The 22,149-nt window shown below is 33.4% G+C and overlaps 1 protein-coding gene across 4 annotated transcripts; it reads left to right on the top strand.

Moving 5' to 3' along the window:
* The first annotated feature begins 1,065 nt into the window (after nucleotides 1–1,065).
* LOC131021339 (glycosyltransferase BC10-like) lies at nucleotides 1,066–8,553 on the top strand. Of its 4 annotated transcripts, none has more exons than XM_057950499.1 (11): nucleotides 1,066–1,528; nucleotides 2,502–3,030; nucleotides 4,591–4,689; nucleotides 5,211–5,311; nucleotides 5,407–5,478; nucleotides 6,356–6,446; nucleotides 6,695–6,775; nucleotides 7,270–7,332; nucleotides 7,446–7,568; nucleotides 7,781–7,819; nucleotides 7,897–8,553. In XM_057950499.1, exons 2-11 carry the CDS (start codon nucleotides 2,647–2,649, stop codon nucleotides 8,023–8,025), a joined length of 1,182 nt encoding a protein of 393 aa, XP_057806482.1. In that variant the 5' UTR covers nucleotides 1,066–1,528; nucleotides 2,502–2,646; the 3' UTR covers nucleotides 8,026–8,553. The 4 variants fall into 4 exon arrangements, with proteins under 4 accessions (XP_057806482.1, XP_057806480.1, XP_057806479.1 ...); XM_057950497.1 differs by having other exon boundaries at nucleotides 1,193–2,010; XM_057950496.1 differs by having other exon boundaries at nucleotides 1,193–2,250.
* The last annotated feature ends 13,596 nt before the right edge of the window (nucleotides 8,554–22,149 follow it).

Raw genomic sequence — 22,149 nt, 5'->3', positions numbered from 1 at the left:
GAAGAACAGGAGGACCACTCACCAAAAAGCTTCAGGACAAAAGTGAGTGGAAGGAAAAGTAGCCGGCCCCTACCAGCATTATCACAAGAAGATAAAAGTCGGGGTCCAGCACCATGTGATGCCACTAACAAGTGTCGGCAATCAAGGCCGACAAAAGAAGGTGGATGTCATATTCAAGCAAGCTGGCCACGAGGATGGAATCCAAGGCCAACCACCGAGCAATAATAGAGGGGTTCAAACCTCTATATAAACACAAGAGCTGGAGAGAAGAAGATCATCCGAAAATCACCACATTTTCACACATTACTTCCTCTCTCTAGAAAATTATCTTTGTAATTTTAAATTCTTGTTTTCAAAGTTTTTCTTTTTAAGTTTTAGTTCCTTTTTATTTTTATGTACACAAGTATTAGCTACTATGAGTAGCTAAACAAGTTAGTCTCCTCATTTGGGGATTATTTTATGAAATAAATTAAATTTTATATAATTCCTCTATAAACGCTTTGTTTTGACCAACTATTCCGGTTTAGTAAAAATATTTTCTTTATTTTTCCAACAAAGTATTTAGTCGGCACTTAGTGAAGGGGAAGGGTTGCAACCATCTCTTGCGAGTGTGTGGTTGGTGCGTGCCGGGTGGGCAGACGAGCCGTAAAACGCAACAAGACCAACCCCTGAAGAAGACCAGTCGACAAAGGTATAATGTTGGTTTAATTTAAGAATTATTTTGAAGTGGTACGGAAGCATGTTGGGCCTAATTATTGTTAAACTGTTTTTAAATCATTATTAGGGTATTTTGTCTTGGTTTTGATGTTTTGGGGGTTATTCTGCAGTTTTGTTTATTTTGGGGTTAATTTATAATTTATCAAAAATTGGCATGACAAAAATTGATACAATTCAAAGTTAGTGTATTTACACCAACATTTTGAAGTTCATGTTAAAAACCAAAAAGTTTGTAAAGTTCCTGTATTTATACACTAATAACCCAACAAAAAATAAAATACTAATAACAAAAGAAGAGGGGATGTAGCTCAATTGGCAGAGAAAAAAAAAAAAAAAAAAAAAAAAAATAACAAAAGAAGAATAAAATTGAATCCAAATTTGTAAAAATAGGCAGCCGGCTGTAATGGATTTTGTGCGTGGACGGAGCCATATAACGTTCAACTCTCCTCTCTCATTATATTACTATATTTATTAAAAAAGCGCACACACACTACACACACCAGAATTCCGAATCCTCCAAATCCGTCTGCAAAATCCACACACATAAATCAGGAGTAGTATATTAATATTTTGCACCAATCTGTATTCCTCTGATTTATATACATATAATCATATATATATATATATATATATATATTCATCGTCTCAGCATAAGCACAGTCTCTCTGATTGGCTCAATTATTCAACGTGCCCTAGATCCACACTCAATACTATAATTTATATATACGTATACATACATACAGATCTTCCGGCTTGCATCTCTACTCCTCCGATCTCCTTTTTCGAGCTCCTCGCTGCGTCTTTCAATCAGGTATTGTTTGTTGATTTCGCCGGGCAATGAAGAATAGTTCTGTGGCTGATTTTGTGAATGATGTGTTTCGTGGGATTTTCTTTTTTGGTTGCCATGTTTGTGGAATGGGAGTGGAGACGAAGGGGTTCATTTAATGTGGGAGGGGGGATACGTTGCTTGAGTTTGCCCGTGCTTATAAATGCTTCCTTTTTCAATGATTTTTCGATATCCGAGGAGATTGCGTGCGCGTGTCGGTGGGAAGTGGGATTGATTTAGTGGTAATTTTTGATGTTTGGGGATTCTGGATTTTGACTCAAAATTAGGTTTGTGTTGACTTTTTGGTTGCAAAGTTCTCCTTTCCCCCCCATTCTGGCAATAGAGTTTGGTCTTGGGGCGGCTTGGAAAATTTGAATCCGACGAGATATCATCCTAACTTTACTTCTTTTGGGGCCAAAGTTTATATTCTCAACCTCAGTTTTTTGACTACGGGATCTAATGTCTGGGTACTGATGTGAAGTACTGTTTGATTTTCCCTTTATCGCCCTCATCTTCGATGAGCCGATCTCTATCTTTTCATTGCTGACTTACATGTTTGAAAACTTTATCCTTTGCTACACTGCAAATCCACCCAGGCCCAGGAGGATTATTCTGTTACGAATTCTACTGTTGGGTGCTTTTATGATAAGATTTCTTCTCTTGTTTTCTCGTTTCTTGATCTTGAGTTGGGGCAGCATAGTTCAGTGGTAATGATGTGTTTCATATGTGAAGTAAGCATTTCTTGATGTCAGCGACAACTAAGATGATCTAAAAATTTGGGACATATTCTTTTTGGCAAATTTTCTTTAGCTGTCAGTTAGCATTCCACATAGAATTTCACTTGAAAATTGAGATATGATTCTTGATTTCTATGAAGCTGCAAATGATTTGTTTTTGTTTTGTTTTTTCTTTTCTTTTTTTGAAACTGTACAAATGATTTGTTAATGTCTTCTTGCAGCTTCAATTTTTTAGCGGATCCATTGTTCTGCGGCCTGCTTTAGGCATATAGGACGAGGGTACTCCTGTTCATTTTGCACTTTGAGGAGAGGTGAAAGAATACACAAACTATTTGTAGAAGTGGACCTGTGATGCATAATTTCTAGATGAAGTCAGCTCAGGCATGGCGGCTAGGCATGAAAGACACGCAAATAATGCCAGCGCCTCGCCAACGTGGTCCGTTAAGAAAGCCAACATGGATTATTGTGTTGGTGTCTTTAGTTAGCTTGTTCCTGGTTTGTGCTTATGTCTATCCACCTCAAAATTCAGCAGCATGCTATGTTTTCTCATCTCGTGGTTGTAAGGGCATGCCTAGTTGGCTTCCACCTTCGCCTGCTAGAGAACTAACCGATGAGGAAATAGCTGCTCGTGTCGTAATTAAAGATATTTTGAATATGCCTCCTGCTATACAAACAACTCCAAAAATTGCTTTCCTGTTTCTCACACCAGGTGCATTGCCATTTGAGAAACTGTGGGATAAATTCTTCCAGGTACCTAATTATTGTTTATACCAAATGGCAATTTTGAATTCCAGCGTTGATAATTCACTGCTTTTGTACTATTGACTTGTTGAACTCTTGTTGCAGTTTGAGTGCCACTTGTAGAAATGTTGTATGGCTAGAACACTTAGAATATTGTGGTTTGTTCATGAGTTTATCTTGTGGTTATCTCTGGAAACCTTGGGGTTGGCTATCATGGCAGCTTGATCTTTTTTTTTGATAGAATTAAAAATTAACAATTAAATAAGTAAATATAAAGACCGTGCCACAGTGGACTCGAATCCAAGACCTTCATACTACTGCTAGGCCAACACACACACACGGCAGCTTGATCTTTTATGACTTAGGTCGGTTCGCTTTTCTTTGGCGTTAAACTGATAATTGACGTATAACATTACAAATTTTTTTGACGATGAAGCGCAGTCTGTTGGTAAGACGCTTCCCCTCCAACCAATAGGTCGGGGGTTCGAGTCACCTTAGGAGCTAGAGTGTGAGTGGGTTTTTTCCTTTCTTTGGTTGTAACAAATTTAAAAAAAAAAAAAAAAACATTACAAAACTTTTTATTGATGAAAATGCATAAAAAATTGCACCTTATGTTCTTCACGGTCTGATGGCACATTTTTTATTAAGAAGACACACATTTGCTAAGGAAAATGCATACATGGCTGAGTAGTCCGGAGATTCTAGATGATACCTTTTGTTTTATGAACCAGTCATGCTTTGTTGAAGCACTTCAAATTTTTATGAAAAAATATTTAACTTCAAAGCTATCATTCCTTTCCTTTCGAAGAAAGGGAGGCGTGGATGTCTAATTTCCGTTTAGTTGCTAATTGCTATGCCATTGCAATTGGTGGTCCAACTCTGAAGTTGCTGTTTTCAATTTGGCATGTTCACTGTAATTACAAGGAATTGTCATGGGCAGGGACTGCCAAAGTTTAGACCTGAAAGGAAAGTAGAATGGCCTTGTTAGATATAGCCAGGAACCTTCAGCATAATTGAACTGGTTGAAAGAGCTCCCAACGCTCCCAAGGTGTTAGTCTAAACAAAATATTAGCATTAATAGTTGTCTTTTTTTTTAAAAAAATTTATTGAAGGTCTAATCGAATATTAGCAAGAAGTTGTCTTTTTTAGGTGAACCGTGGGAAGGAAGTTTACATTTTCATTGTAATTACAAGGAGTTGGCATGGGTAGTGACTAGTGAGTCTAGTTACTGCCTAAGAGGTTAGACCTGAAATGAATAACACGCATTCAATTAAGTTTGGGCACAAAAATGACCTTGTTTGATGTAGCAAATAAAGCTTCAGCTTATGTTAACTGGGTGAAACAACTCACAAGGTCTAAGCCTAAAGAGAATCGTAGCAATATTTGTAGGTGAAGGGCTGGAAATAACGCTCTCCAATATATTTTGCAAATTGTACTTCTTTACTTTGTATTAAAGACCATCTTTAATATTTTTGTAAATTATACTGCTTTACTTTGTACTTCTCGGTGACAGCAATTTTCAATCAGAAGACATTAAATATGTTAATAAAGTTTTGCTCTACCTTGCAGGGTCATGAAGGTAGATTCTCTGTCTATGTACATGCATCCAAGGATAAACCTGTACATTTTAGCCGTTACTTTATCAACCGGGAAATTCGTAGCAGCTCGGTGTGTTTCTTGTTTCTCAGTTGTTCTTGTTGATATTTGTTGGGCCAATGACAAATGTGACTTTGTAATATGTTTGTACTGGACAAAAATAACTATGCGGGGGGTGGGGGGGGGGGGTGTACTGGTTAGGCTTTAGAGTTTCCATGTCAATCTTGTTTCCATGATTTCCTATGTGCAATATTTTAGTTTTACGTTGTTACAGCATTTTATAATTCCCTAAGTAATCAATAGTATATTTCTTGGATACTTGATCTACCATGGTGAATCAGAAATCATTGTTAGTCTCTCAGTAATTATGTGAATCAATTGATACTATTTCTACCTAATTATTCTTTTTTGCTTTCTTAAAGGAATTTGTGGCTCTTTGTGATTAGGAGATCTGAAAGCTTTATTTTTCTGTACTAACTAAATCAATATTTGCTTAACTGCCATCTTAAATCTTTTGGTCAAAATAAAAGTTTAAAACTCTCGAACATATTAAGTATCATTATACAATGTCTTATTATGCCTAGCTTTTGCAGGTAGTATGGGGAAAAATTTCAATGGTTGACGCAGAAAAGAGGCTTTTAGCACATGCACTGAAAGATCCTGGGAACCAACATTTTGTACTGCTTTCGGACAGGTTCACAGAATACCTTGTGGAATTTCCAGTCGTTAGTCTTATTCAGGGAGCTTGCATAATTCATGTACTGATTAAACATTTTCCATCAAATGCAGCTGCATACCACTTCGTGATTTTGATTTTGTGTACAACTATCTCATGTACACAAATGTGAGCTTTGTAGATTGGTAAGTTAACTACTTTGGGTTCTTTCACCATCTTTTTTGAGCTAGTTTCTTTAATTGGCCAACTTCTCTTGTGGGTTTATTAGTTTAATTACATGCTTAGATTTAAATATCATGTGTTAGGGGACTAGAGGTCAACAGATTGATCAGATTTACCGTTTTAATATTCTAGGATATAGTCATATGTATGTGAAATAGTAAATTTGAGAAATTTTAGCAATTTTTTAATATTAATATGCATTAAAAAGAATATTAACACTCCAAAACTCATTGAGATGGAAATGAAGCAAGGAATTGATGATTATTACCAACATTGATTTGTGTAGTTAGAAAGCTCCTGACATCCCTTCTCAGTATTGGCATTGTCTCTAGATAGATAGAGTTGATAAGGTTTCTAAAATTACCCTCAGAAACGTCTTAAATGCAGAAGCACTCTCATAAATTTGGCATAGCAGCCAGCAGGCACTAGGCAGACCTTAAGATTTCTGGAATTGCGTCATATATTAAGATGTCAAGACTTTGGAAGGTGGATGTAATTTTGTAAACTGTAGGTGGTCCCTATTGGTAACTGTAGTGAAGTTTTAACAAGATATTTATATAATTTTCTGGGAAAATAGTATTTTCATTAATTTACATGAACATTACCATTTGGTAGAAAAATCCCCATGGTTAAGTTCATTTGTTAAATTACGGTGAAAATATGAAGGTTGCTGTTTACATCAACCTCGGGGATTTTTTATAGTTATCCTGATTGATTAAACACGAGAACTTTTTACTTAAAGTATATAATTGAACATAGTCTATCTGGCATCGTTGCAATTAATGATACCATTGGTTGAAGATAAATATGAGAGGAAGGACTGACCCCTTTTTTGTGCAGCTTCGAGGACCCTGGTCCACATGGAAGTGGTAGATACAGTGAAAATATGTTACCTGAAGTTGAGAAGAAAGACTTTCGTAAGGGCGCTCAGGTGAATATCTAGTTTGAATATATAAGGACTGTCCTAGTAAATCAAAATCTGATTTCCCGGTTAATTAGGACTAATAAATTTAACCTTGTGAGTCATGTCTAATGTTCATGATCAAATTATTGAAATGGTAAATGTTAATTTCCCCTGTTCTGTTTATGTAATGTGGCCTCATGTTTTATCATTTGAGAGATTGCTTTGTTGCATCCACGTACCTATGTCTGATATATGTTGTGTTTTGAACAATGCAGTGGTTCACAATGAAGCGGCAGCATGCTGTTATAGTCATGGCCGATAATCTATACTATTCCAAGTTCAAGGACTATTGCAGGGTAACAGAGTTAATACTTTGTTTACTTTGAAGTTTTGATCAATGTATGTTTTCATAGATATTGATGAACGGCCCATCTAGATATATATTATTTCCTGATATAAATGGCGTAACAAGCTGCAAATATGCTCAAAATGGATGAAATCTGAAATTCCTTGGTGAATTAATGTTTGTGCTAAAATCTGAAAATTTATTAATATGAGTGAGTTCAGGAAAGAAGAATGTGTTCCCCAAGATAAATTTTGTGGCATTTGAAGAACCCTTAATATCTTGCTTGAGGTCTTTCTCACTTGTGTAAAATACCTGCTACTTTCATTTTGTTTTCACTAAACGGAGTCAGATAGCTGCAAATGGCCTTTGATTTCGGTTCAGGATTAAATTACCCAATTTATTTGCTGCTTACCACTTTCATTAATTACTAGTTGCTCTCAACTGATTGAATATTAGTTCATCTTACTGAAGTGACTTTTGACATTTGTTTCTTTGATTGAACAGCCAGGCATGGAAAAGGGACGCAACTGCTACTCTGATGAGCACTATTTGCCGACTTTTTTCTATGTGAGCACCATTGTGCTTTCTGTTTTTGGTTATTAAGATGTCTTCAATTTTGTCCGTCCTTTTGCTTTTACTTCTTCCTTTTGTGTTTGAGCAAAGTTCCTGCCTCATTTCAGATGCTTGATCCAGTTGGAGTAGCCAACTGGTCAGTAACACATGTTGACTGGTCTGAAGGAAAGTGGCACCCGAAGTCGTACAGGGCACTGGATGTGACGTATGACCTGATGAGAAATATCACAGTATGTCATGTTATTTTGAGATTTTACTCCCACTCCATTTAAGTATTCATCTTGACATCCACGATCCACGATCCACTTTCACTTTCCCTGTGCCTTGGCTTCCCACTGTGTATACTCATAGGAACCAGCAAACATGGTTGGCTACTTTATTTTGTGGTGAAATTGGCTAAGTACTGTGCACTGATGCTCTTAATTTCTAACTTCTGTTGCAGTCCATTTCAGACAGTGTGCATGTTACAAGTGACGAAAGGGTTAGTTTTGTATTCTACTGTAATTAGCTGTGGTTATGTTCAGTAATTTGACGAAAAATAATTCTTGCACTCTGCAGAAGCAAGTCCAGATTACACCATGCCTGTGGAATGGGAATCCACGTCCATGCTATTTGTTTGCAAGGAAATTTTTGCCTGAAACCCTTGATAACTTAATGCTACTTTTCCCCAATTATACGTCAATTTGAGCGAGAGTGACTTCAGTACCGATTCTTTGTGGATTCAAGCGCATCACACCCTTCGTCTCCGTTTCAGTTTTAACTTTCTGCTCTGGTAAAGCACTGTGAAGATGGCTTCTTTCGGATTGCAAGCAAAGGGTAAGTGGCAGAAAGTGATGGAAGTCGTCGTCGAAAAGAAACTGAAAGTGAAGACAGGGCCGGTGTTGCCTCCTTGGGGACAACCATTTGATGTTTAATTTTTCCCTCAATTTGGGCTATTTATGTTACATTGAAACTCTAGGGACTTAGGGCAGCATCCTACTACAGCTGATCCTTAGTTTTGTAGAAGTTGAATTATCAAGTTGCAAATATGGCCTTGGCGGATACAGTTTCTCTCCCTCTCTCTCTTATAATTGTTTTATTAAATTTTTGTCAGGTTTCTTCATTTTCTTGGTAGAATGAAGAGACTTAATTATTAGCTGTAAGAAGATACCTACTTACACATTTGTGACTTCAGTTCAATCAGTCAGTGGTGGTTAATATCCTCTGTTTTAATTAGGATGATGGTCTTTTTTTTTCTTTTTTTTCTTTCTGTAGTATAGATAATGATGATATATTTTATTTATTTATTTATTTGTAATTTGGTCAGTGGCTTATGTTACCGTTTTAATGAATAATCGTGCAGATCATTCTCAGTTAGGAAACGTCTTGAATTACATTTGCATGTCGAAAATTGTGATAGAATTTGCCTGAAAAAAAATCCTATATTTGGAGATAAGATTTAAAAATGATGTGTGAAATTAAAAATGTTAAAAAGTTTGTGTACTTTTAGACAATTATCTCTTATACTCTCTTCGTTTACAAATGTTAAAAAGTCATGGGTGGCATTGATACTTTTTTTTACAAATGTATCATTAGTAAAAGTTTATTTTATTATAAATTATTTGTTTTTTTAATATATGCCCAAGTCTTGTGGCATATTGAATTGAGATTAAAGGAATATTATATAATGAATTATAATTAATAATTATCACTATAAATTGAAAGTTTAATTAATTATATAACTTTGAACTAATTAATTATTAATAAATTTTTTAAAAATAAATATATGAAATAATAAAACATCTAATTGAATTAGTAAATTCTAGTTAATTACCTTACAATTATACTAAAATATACTCTCTATGTCCCAATAATAAAAGATATATATACATACATATATATAGGGGTGGGCTACCATGATAGCACATATTAAAATAAGGAATAAGAGCAATTTTAATGTATGAATTTTATGTAGAACACATATGAATTCGCTGTATAAAGGTATGAATTGTGGAAAAATAAATTTTTGCTACCTTTGGGATTCGAACTCAGGACCATAAATCCATCCAACAGGATTACGAATCAACCGTAGATATTGATGATCTAAGGGCTGAAAATGCTTCTTATTTTATATCTTAAGAAATGCTTTTATTTTAGCCCTTGCCTATATATATAAAAAAAGAAAGAATCATTTAGGGAGAGGTTCAAGAAAAAACCATAAATAAAAAAAGAACGGAGAACCATTTTCAGCCATTCGATTATCAAGATCTACGGTGGATGTATCATTTTGTTGGATGAATGCAGATCCTGGGTTCGAATCCTGAAGGGAGCAATTTTTTTTTATTTTTTTGAGTGCGTTAATTTTAACAACGAATGCATTAATTTTTACAGTGAATGCATAAGATTTGATGATTCTCACGTTCTCACAAATAATGTAGTTCTCTCTAGACACCCTATATATATAGCGTTTATATTTATATTTTAAGAAGTGTTTTTACTGTAGCCCTCCCCTCTCTCTCTCTCTATATATATATATATATATATATATTAGTCTAGTGGTAGTATAATTAAACATGAAACTTTAATATCTTAAATTTCAGTGATCTATCATCACATAATCTCTGAAATTGTTTTGTTCTTTCACCAAGAAAATAAAAATAAAAAAATATAGAGGCACTTTTGTGTGCACCCGGGTCAAATTTGACCCGGTTCAAATTAGACAATATATACAAACTCCGCGCTCCTCTTAGCATCTGAATTGCTGGCGCAGTTGGGTAGAACCCGCTCCTCCCTAGTGATGGTCGCGGCTTTGAATCCCTTCATGGGCGAGTTTTTTTGGCAAGTTTCCAGCATTTACTTTCTTTCATTTGTAAGTGTTCTTTTTCGTTTCTTTCCTTCTTCTTTTTTTTTTTAATTTTTTTCGATTTTTTCCTTTTTCTTCTAACAAAATAATTTTCCTTCTATTTTTTCCTTTTCCTTTTCTTTTTCACTTTCTTTTTTTTCCCTTTTTTTTCTTCTTTTTAATTATATTTTTTATTTTAATTTTTTCTTCTTTGTGATAAATAATACTCCCTCCGTCCGCCAAAAGTATTCCACAATTACTATATTTGGCGTCCGCAAAAAGTATTCCACTTTCCTTTTTAAGCCATGGTCCCACCATCCACCTTTATATTTTATCCTTACAAACACTATTTATTTACAAAAAACCCACCCCAAATTCAATCTCAACCACACATCTCATAAAATGGTGAGACCCTTTCTCCACTACATCAACATCATCACACATTTTATTAAACTCCGTGCCCGGCCAAAGTGGAATACTTTTGGCGGACGGAGGGAGTACTATTTCTCTTTGTAAATGACAATATTTTTTTTGATAAATGACACCATCGATATTAATAAATGATACTATATTTATATTACAAATAACACCTTTAATATATCTAAATACGCTATTTTTCTTAGTAAATGACACTTTTGATATATCTAAAAATGACACTATTTTTCTTAGTGAATAACACTATATGCATTAATAAATGATACTACATTTCTATTTAAATGACATTTTAATTTATCAAAATGACACTATTTTTATTAGTAAATGACACTTTTAATATATATATATATATATATATATATATATATATATATTCCTCCTTTTTTTTAGCAATTTTTTTCCATTTCGTTTTTTCTTTTTCTTTCTGTATTTTTTTTGTTTTTTGCTTCTTCTTCTTTCTTTCTTTTCGTAATTTTCTTCCTTTTTCATTTTTTTAAAATTATATTTTCAAATGACACTATAACGTTTTCTTTTGATAAATAACACTATAACAAATCGAATGACCCTATAACGTTTCGAATGACACTATGAGATTTTGAATGACACTATATGATTTCGAATGAGACTATAATATTTCGAATGACACTATAACATTTTGAAAGACACTTTAACATTTCGAATGTCACTTTAACATTTCGAACGAAACTTTAACATTTGAAATGACACTTTAACATTTCAAAATGATACTTTAAGATTTTGAAATAACACTATGAGATTTCGAATGGCATTACATGATTTCGAATAACACTATAAAATTTCGAATGACACTACATGATTTCAAATGACACTATAATATTTTGAATGACATTATAACATTTTGAAAGACACTTTAACATTTCGGATGACACTTTAAGATTTCGAATGAAACTTTAACATTTCGAATAACACTATAATATTTGGAACGACACTTTAACATTCTGAATGACACTATATGATTTCGAATGAACGACACTTTAACATTGTGAATGACGCTATGAAATTTTGAAAGTCACTATAACATTTCGAATGATACTATAACGTTTTGAATGACACTATAAGATTTCGAATGACACTATAAGATTTCAAATATTTCGAATGACACTATAAAATTTTAAAGTGTTATTTAAAATCCTAAACCCTAAACTTGAAACCCTAAACCTGAAACCCTAAACCCTAAACCTGAAACCCTAAATCCTAAACCTGAAATTCAAATGACACTCAAGAAATTCAAATGACACTTCAACTATTCAACCTAAACCTTAAACCTGAAACCCTAAATCCTAAACCCTAAACCTGAAACCCTAAATCCTAAACCCTAAACCCTAAACCTGAAACTTAAACCTTAAACCTTAAACCCGCTAAACCCTAAACCTGAAACCTTCAATCCTAAACCTTAAACCTGAAACCTAAACTCTAAATCCTAAACCTAAACCCTAAACCTGAAATCTAAATCTTAAACTTGAAACCCTAAACCTGAAACCTGAAAGCTTAAATCCTAAACCCTAAACTTGAAACCCTAAACCTGAAACCCTAAACCCTAAACCTGAAACCCTAAATCCTAAACCTGAAATTGAAATGACACTCAAGAAATTCAAATGACACTTCAACTATTCAACCTAAACCTTAAACCTGAAACCCTAAATCCTAAACCCTAAACCCTAAACCTGAAACTTAAACCTTAAACCTTAAACCCGCTAAACCCTAAACCTGAAACCTTCAATCCTAAATCTTAAACCTGAAACCTAAACTCTAAATCCTAAACCTAAACCCTAAACCTGAAATCTAAATCTTAAACTTGAAACCCTAAACCTGAAACCTGAAAGCTTAAATCCTAAACCCTAAACTTGAAACCCTAAACCTGAAACCCTAAACCCTAAACCTGAAACCCTAAATCCTAAACCTGAAATTGAAATGACACTCAAGAAATTCAAATGACACTTCAACTATTCAACCTAAACCTTAAACCTGAAACCCTAAATCCTAAACCCTAAACCTGAAACCCTAAATCCTAAACCCTAAACCCTAAACCTGAAACTTAAACCTTAAACCTTAAACCCGCTAAACCCTAAACCTGAAACCTTCAATCCTAAACCTTAAACCTGAAACCTAAACCCTAAATCCTAAACCTAAACCCTAAACCTGAAACCTAAATCTTAAACTTGAAACCCTAAACCTTAAATCCTAAACCCTAAACCTGAAATAAGATTTCAAAAGACACTACAAAAGTTCAAATGACACTATAATATTTCGAATGACACTAGACGATTTTGAATGACACTATGACATTTCAAATGTCACTACGGTATTTTGAAATGAAACTTTAAGATTTCAAAAGACACTACAAGATTGAATGACACTATAAGATTTCGAATGACACTTTAAGAATTTCTGAATTTGAATAAAACTATGACATTTCAAATGACATTTCGAATGACACTATAACATTTCAAATGTCACTACGATATTTTGAAATGAAACTTTAAGATTTCAAATGACACTATAACACTTCAAATGTCACTATGACATTTTGAAATGAAACTTTAATATTTTAAATGACACTTCAAGAATTCAAATGACACTATGACATTTCAAATGAAACTTTAAGATTTCAAATGACACTTCAAGAATTCAAATAACACTATGACATTTCAAATGAAACTTTAAGATTTCAAATGATACTATGACATCTAAAATGAAACTTTAAGATTTCAAATGACACTAGAGGATTTCAAAAGACACTTTAAGATTTCAAATGACATTTTAAGAATTTGAATGACACTATGACATTTTGAAATGACACTATTACATTTCAAATTACACTAGACGATTTTGAATGACACTATGTCATTTCAAATGTCACAACAAAATGTCATTTGAAATTGTTGAAGTGTCATTCGAAATGTCATAGTGTCATTTGAAATGTTGTAGTTTCATTTCAAATCTTGTAGTGTCATTTGAAATCTTATATTTTCATTTGAAATGTTTGAATTGTCACAGTGTCATTTGAAATGTCGTAGTGTCATTTGAAATCTTGTAGTTTCATTTCAAATCTTGTAGTTTCATTTGAAATGTCATAATGTCATTTGAAATGTCATAGTGTCATTTAAAATCTTGTAGTTTCATTTGAATTGTTGAAGTGTCATTTGAAATCTTGTAGTTTAATTTGAAATGTCATAATGTGATTTGAAATATCGTAGTGTCATTTAAAATCTTGTAGTTTCATTTGAATTGTTGAAGTGTCATTTGAAATGTCATACTTACAAATGACACATTAAAATTAGCAACATTAAAAATAGTGTCATTTTTAGATAAATTAAAAGTGTCGTTTACTTAGAAAATAGATTCATTTACTAACAAAAATGGTGACATTTTTAAGGAGTAGTGTTATTCGAAATGTTAAGGTGTCATTTTAAATGTTCTAAATTCATTTGAAATCTTATAATGTCATTTGTATGTCGTAGTAGTGTCATTTATATACATATATTAAAAGTATCATTTAAATATAAATATAGTATTATTTATTAATATTATTTAGATATATTAACAGTGTCATTCATATATAAATATAGTATCAATAATTAATGTAGATATTATAATTTAATAATATAATTAGTATTGTTATACATAATTAAAAGTGTAATTCAAATAAAAATATAATAGTATCATTTAATAATATAGATAGTGTAATTTACTAACAACAATAATATCATTATACATAATCAGAAAAGAATCGAAAAAAAAGACAAAAAACGAAAAAAGAGAAGTGGAAAGAACGAAAGAAAAAGGATAAAAAACGAAAAAAAAAAGATCCGAACCAACTGAGCTAATTGCTCAATTTGTAAATACTTTAGGCCGTTTAATAATTATTCATAAGTTACCGATCCTGGTCAGATTTGACCCGAGTGCACCGTGTACCCAGATGCACACAAGATTTTGCCTAAAATAAAAACACTAGATCACACAGGTGGCCATAGACAGTTAGGGCATGTTTGATATGGGTTTATATGCAGGATAAATTAAATTAATACAATTTTGTGTGGTATTTGATAGTATGTGATATTAGTATGGTCAACTCCCACTTAATCCCACTTGTCTGTATTATTTTGTAGGAATCACCCACACTAATAAACCCCCCACCCCCCGATAAGTTTAGTACCGCGAATCTGGATTAAAATTTTGCTACCCTTCATCACTCTAATCGATGCAAACAATATTATCTCAAAGAAAAGCCAACTTTAGCGATTTCTTTTCGAAGCCAATCTATAAGAAAAACACATAAACGTCGGAATGGATTGGTGTGAATACCTGTTGTTGCTTGACTCATCTTCGAGCTACAGAAACCGACGTTGAAGCTGTGGAATGGAGGCTGCCGAGTTCGCCTTGCTCGTCGATCGCAACGGTGCCGAGAACTGATTTTACAGTTCTGGAGAAATGGCTGCAGCAATGGAGGATGCAGTTCTGGAGATATGGCTGCCGAGAGCGGCTGTTTGTATTCCTTGCGTAGATGAGAGTGAAAGGCCCGACGATTTGTATTCTGAGGAATGGGCTTTGATGAAGGATACCCATGGTATTTTATAAAATATATGAGGATAGTTTTTGTATTAGAAAATATAATTCAATTTAAATATATGGATATCAAACACGATATAGGATTAATTAATTAGCAATGATATCAAACACCCATCAAATATTAAAAATCCATAATAATCCACACTAATTTCTCTTAATAACTTTAGCCCTAATTAATCCTAAACTGCAAATCAAGCTGGCCCTTACATGATATATACCGATCCCATCTCATAATAGATTACTTTTATTAAAATTTGTATTAGTACTTTTTTCTAAGACTATTTTGCACGATGGAGGGAATATATCGTGCCAAGTAAATCTCTAGATTCGATTGAATGAATTGGATAAGTTCTTATAGGACGACCTTTTATACACATATCCCACATCTTATAAACTCATCTAAATATATCTAAACAATAAAAAAAAAAAATCAGTTTCATCTTCAACTAAATTTATTATTACAAAAACATTGCAATTAATACTCATCAAGAACACTAGTAACCCCAACCCTTGAAGATTCCAATAAAAACCAATTAATTAACACAACACCCACCAAAAGTCATCACCATGGCCGCCGCCGTCAACTCCAATTCCATGGCGATCATCATCCTGCTCTTGTCTGCCGCAGTCCTGGCCGCGAGCACCTCAATGCCACCGCCGCAGGATGCTAGGTCCGTGGAGGCGTGCGTTAAGCTCCTATTTGATCCTCCGCGGCGGGCTCCGCCGCCGCTGACGCGCAATCTGTGCCAGGACACGCTGCGGGCGGTTGTTAAGTCTTTCAGGATCACCGGAAACTTGTCGGCGGAATACTTGGCGGCGCTGAAGAAACTTCCCAAGTTCCAGAAGAATCCAGAAGCTCTCCACAAATTCCTTTGCGGGCTCTCACCTGCGCACTGCGATACCTTTACTGTGACCACTAATTTTTAGTATTTTATTTAAACATGAGAGAATTCTTTTCATTTACAAGAATCTATGTTTAATTCCTCATCACATATTATTGCCGGTAAATTTCCTTTCATATTATAATAAGCTGTTGGATTTTGTATGTATTAATTATAATTGAAACGAAAAAGTGTTTTTTGTATGTATTTGAAATCTTGAGGTAATTAAGTGGTCACAATGACAACTACTTAATTTTGGCTCATTAGACTCAACTTGTTAAATTAATTAGTTCGTAACATGACTTTAAGATGTTAATGATGATACACCCTTTGAGCGTTTGAAGTTTGAACCTCCCTTGTATAGAGGATAAGGATGAGGTCTAGAGTCCATGTGAATGTGATTCAAAGTATTTTTCTATTTAATTAAGTTTCCAATTTATTTAAAATTATTAACATTTGATGTGGGATTTAAGTACCTACTAGCATTTGCAATCGTCCAACATACAAAAAATATTTTAATATTTTATTATACTCATAAAATTGATTATAATTTGATTGTTATATAAAAATTCTAAATATAATTAAAAATACTACTAATTTAAGATAAATGTATTTTAATTTTATATAAAAATAATAAAGAATAATTCATATTATGAAAAAAGAAAACAATATAAATCAAAAGATAATTGAAAAAAATAGATTTATTCAAAAAAAGGAGGAGAGACGAGAGAGAATTTTTTTAAGTTTTAATCTTTAAATAAATATATAATTTTTATATTTTAAATCCAATATTTACATAACAGATATCAAATTAAAGCTCTTATTTAAAACTTAAATTTCATATGCAAATCAAATATTTTATAATTAGTCGAATTTCACAATTTTAAAAAAGAAATAAAATAGAAAAATAAGAAGTTAAAGACAAAGAAATAAAAAAGATGTATAGCTTATAAATAAACCTTCAATTTTATTCTAACTACAAATTTGCCACTCCATTTTGAAATTGATTTGAAATCAATTTAAAATTGAAAACTCCATTTTTAATATAGTATAGATTTATTTAAGTTGTCAACTCACGTACGTGGGATTCAAGTACCTCTCTTAGAGCATTGGCAATGCCTTACACGATAGCACCTACTCGTGTAAGGTGTTGCTCGTGTAAGACGTTGCAAGTCAGCCTTACACGAGGGCTACACGATGGATCGTGTATGCCCGATAGTGTTATTTTTTCGGCGCGTGTTTTACACGCGCTCTATTTAAAAAATATATATTGAAATTCAATTTTTGAAATGTGAAGGCAGCTTTGACTGCCTCGATTTGCGTGCCTTTTTTTTTTCTTTTCTTTTCTTTTTTTCTCCTCTTTATCTTCTCTTTTCTTTCTTCTTTTTAATATAATTTTTAGGTTTTTTTATTTTAATGGAATTTTAATTATTAGTAAAATGTGTTATTTAAATTTGCGCAATTAAATTTAAGTGAAAATCATAAAAATCAGAACTAAAAAATCATGTAGGCTATCATGTAATCCCAATGCAGCCTCCTTACACAATGTGGTCCCCCCTCATCAAGTAAGCTATCATGTAGGCTATCATGTAACCCCAATGTGGATGCTCTTATTTATGTTTTTAATTAGCGAAATATTGTAAAATAGTTGATATATTGATAAATTCATATAATAATACCACTAATTATTTATGATATTTTTGTTAAACAGGAAAAGAAAATATTAATTTATCAAATTAAACTAATGAAACAATTTATTTAGCTAAAACCATTTATTTGATTAAATCAAATTAAATAAACTGTTTATTTGGCTAAATTGAATTGACGGTATATTTCAAATGACATTAGTTTCGATCACTCCTATAATAGAAAGTGTTATAAACTAGAAAGAAAAGGAGAAGAAGAGAGAATATCGTAGAGAGAGTAAAGAGAACAAATCTGCAGGAGCGTATTATTATGAGGACTAAATGCCTCTATTTATAGGAGATACAAAACTAGGGTTAGGGTTTAGGGTTGAGTCATTTAATAGGGAAATATATATTTTATATATATTTACAACACTTCCCCTTAAATGACTAACCCTAAAAATATGTTGCCTCATTAAAACCTTGCTAGGAAAAATTCAATGGAACAAAAACCTAGTCTAAGGAAAAAGAGTACAGCTGCTCCCCCTGAAAATGATCATTGTATATCTTTGAGTCGATGCATGCCAATCTTGTGTACTAACTTTCTAAAAGTCGATGTTGGTAACGCCTTTGTGAATAAGTCCGTCATGTTATCGCTTAATCGAATCTTCATGTATCCTTTGAGTTGCATGCAATTTGACTCCAAAGAAACTCCTCATTTGATGTTAGAGTCTGACAAACATGGTTTTCATACCTTAATTCCACATGTTTTGTTGTCATTTCCCTTCATGTTTTGCTTGTGAATGCTTGTTTGTGCCCGAATATTTAGTTTTATGAAGATTTGATATCTTGGTGTAGTTTTGGAGTAATTTCAGGAAAAATAAAGGATTAATTGGAGGATTTTGAAGATATGAGATTGAAGTACGTCTCGATAGGAATCCGTGAGCGCAAACGGCGACCAAATCCGAGTCCGGACGAGGCAGAACGGAGCAAAACAAGCGGACTGCGCAAAACGCCCAGTACCCCGCGGTCACCACCCGCGGCCGCGGGGTGAGACCGCGGGTCAGCTGTTCCCGGCTCCAGGAGACACCCGCGGTCACCACCAGCGGCCGCGGGGCGGGACCGCGGGTCCCCTGACTCTCCCCCACGTTTGCCGGCCGCGGGCGCGGGCCAGGACCGCGGGAAAAGAGCGGAGACTCCCCAAGTAGGCCCCAGTCGGGTTTTTCAGCCCTTAAACCCCTTTCTCCCCCTTTTCCTCACACTATTCATCATCCCCAACCTCATACTCACCCATTTTCATCTTCCCCAATTCCTCCACACCAAACCCTAGCCTCCATTACCACATCTTTTTACCAAGATTGAAGGCATTGAAGGGGAGAGAAGATTGAAGAAAGCTCATTATTAGGATTTGTCACTTCTTACTCTCTCTTTCATTTATGTATTTCTTTGATTTAGGTTTGTTGTTTGTGAACATGTTTAGATAAAATCCCCCATTAATTTGGGGATTAGGCTCATGGATGATGTAATTAATTGATTATTATGCTCATTATTAGTCTTTGATTATGCCTTCTTCATTATCTTTTCAAGCCCTAGTTTTATTCCTTGTATGAAGTGTTGGCCACTCTTTATGCATTTCTAATTTGTAATTTGAATCGGGAGAGGATAATTGCAATAGATTAGGAGCTTGAAACATATCATCTCAATAAACCGGGAGGTTGAGAGTTGGGTGAGGGCTTGTTGATCTTTTGTGCTCTTGGGAGTTATAGGTTAGAAATTGACCGGGGACGGCAATTATGACCCGTAATCTACTGTTTTAGTCGTCCGGGAGGGGGCTAAAACTAGTGGGGAGATCGCCCTAGATAATAGGTAATATCAAGACTAATGTTGAGCTAATTTGAGGTCCATTACTAATCCATTGATGTCTAGTCCCTATATCATCTTAATCATCATATTAATCCACTTTGCTTATTTGATTTTATTTGTCTTTGAACTTGTTAAGTAATTAGTAGATAATCAAACCAATTACCTCATTGTTTAGTCTAAATAGCTATAGCACAATGACTTAGGATAATCACTAGATTGAACTACTAATCCTTGTGGGATACGACCTTGCTTCCATATATTACAACTACCCGTATACTTGCGGCGTGGTGAAAATATTAGCGAACAGAGTCTGGATGTTCATGTCTTGTTAAAAACCTCTCCGTAAAAACCCTATGGGAAAAATTCGGTAGAGGAAAAAAGTACAAGACGTATATTTACTCATATATTACATTAGTTGTCTCGTTAAAAACCTTAACTAAGAAAACCTTGTAGGAAAAAACTTAGTAAGGGAAAAAGAGTACAACCATTTGGCCTTTAGGGCCATTGACCTTCAAAGTCTAATTTTCGAATCTATTTAAAAGATCATGCTCCCCCTCAAGATAACAATCTTGACTGTGTTCAATATAGTTTTCGAAATTAAATAAATAATCTACATCATCCACCAATTTTGAATTTCGATTTCTTTCAGAACATAGACCAATTGTAATTTGCTTTGAATATAACCAATAACATGGTTAATATCATTTAAAATTCTCCTTCTTAGAGAAACATTAAATCTTGCTAGTAAGTCAACTTCGAATTGTATATCATGCATGATACAAGTAGTGCTTCAATAACACACAAGTAAGGAACTTCGGGTCCAAAATAACTTCGTTATTTTCTTTTGGTCTAGGTGTGTCTTTATCAACTTCAAGTGATAGAATAATCATTTGATAGCTAAAAGAATGTGTTATTATTCAAAATCTTCTTTGGGTAGGTCGACTAATACATATAAAATATAGTCGATTGGTTTGAAATACTCCATCTGGGAGATTCTCGATCTTCGGGTCGAGATGATACCTAGTTTAACTAAGTTTTTCAAAACTCATCTTTAGACATGAGTTAACTTCCTCAAGTTTTGAATATTCACAAATGTTCTTTCTTCGGAAAGAATTCACTTAATTGATTATGGACTTTCACATATATGTCCATGTTTAATGACCTATATAACAATACAACCATAACGTCCACAAACTTGATATATTATGTCAATGATTACTGCCATAAATGTTATATAAATAACGAAACATAATGCCATGTATAACATGAGAATATATTTGATTAATTTTGGTTTCTCAAACCCTTGAGCTACTAATCTCGCTTAATTATTTTCATTTAGCGAGTTCAGCTCTGCCTCATTGATTATTTCTACATTTTTCAGTGCTTCTGGCACACTAATATAACTTATTTTGGATCCAAATAATCTTCGAGTTGAATTTGCAATTTGTTGAGGCAAAAGTGTTGTCGACAACTATGATTTTTCTATTACGATTCTCACGTATTCACAAAGTTCATGGCAACTTTAGTAAAACTAAAATTTCACCATTTCTCATAATATTTGGTCTAGTTGTTTCGTAATCCCAATATTACGATAATTTAGTGCACGTGCAAAATGTATTGGGATTATCGTCTTCAGGACAATCCTCTTCATGAGGTTTTGGAATGATTTGAGTTCTTTATTTGATTTTGTAATCCGCGGATATTTTATCTTGGGCACCAATAGGTCGTTTACGTTTCTGGCGTCAATAAGCATTAAATCAATTTCGTCCTTCAGGGACTTCAATTATTTGTGGTGCAATATGACATATGTATAAGATTTCACTCATGTGGCAGTCAATAATAACTTGTTGAACTTCTAGTTTATTAATGCATGAATCTAACATAATTAATCCAACGAGAAATTTACGGCATTGTACAATTCATCATTCATATCTCCCCCTAATGCCGAAAAAAAAGTACAGTTGGATAAATCAAAGCATCAACATATGAATTGATCCTCAATTATTGGCTCTATATATGTATTTTTCACAAAGTATACATATAATTTTCATAGAGCTATGAGTGCATTTGAATGGTGATAAAAGAATTTAGTAGATGAGAAATTCTCTTCGGGAGGTATTTTAATTACGCACTAATTGTAATGTAGACAACTCAAATACTCAAGTCTTGAGTTATTTTTAAATCATTTGGGTGCATGAATTTGAAATTCATCTTGACATGATTATGTGATAAAAATAATAGACATGTATAATTATTCAATTCTCATAGAAAAATCAATGAAGCTCTTCCGGAGCCCGTACAAAATGTTATCAAGTTTTAATTGTATAACTCATATTCTCAATAATAGTTCAAAAACAATTGAATTGAGAAGATCAATTGCTCTTCAAGAGCTTGTAATATTTAAATTATGTGTATATGTTGTTTTTCATCAAGAATAAACATATATCACCTAAAATATAAATTGTTCTTCAAGAACATGTAATATTCTTCAGGAATATTAATTGTGCTACTTCGGGAGCATCAATATTAATTCAATATAAAGTAAAGCAATTTAATAATAAATTAAATACTAAATAAT

Source organism: Salvia miltiorrhiza, chromosome 4, assembly GCF_028751815.1.
Source record: "Salvia miltiorrhiza cultivar Shanhuang (shh) chromosome 4, IMPLAD_Smil_shh, whole genome shotgun sequence".
Lineage (NCBI taxonomy): Eukaryota > Viridiplantae > Streptophyta > Magnoliopsida > Lamiales > Lamiaceae > Salvia > Salvia miltiorrhiza.
Note: the sequence above shows the minus strand (reverse complement) of the source record. Positions and strands in the feature narration are given on the sequence as shown.

Coding starts and splice junctions, on each gene's coding strand:
- LOC131021339 (XM_057950499.1), top strand. CDS start 2,647: ATGAAGTCAGCTCAGGCATGGCGGCTAGGCATGAAAGACACGCAAATA. Junction 6,447..6,694: donor ACTTTCGTAAGGGCGCTCAG/GTGAATATCTAG, acceptor TGAACAATGCAG/TGGTTCACAATGAAGCGGCA. Junction 6,776..7,269: donor AGTTCAAGGACTATTGCAGG/GTAACAGAGTTA, acceptor TTGATTGAACAG/CCAGGCATGGAAAAGGGACG.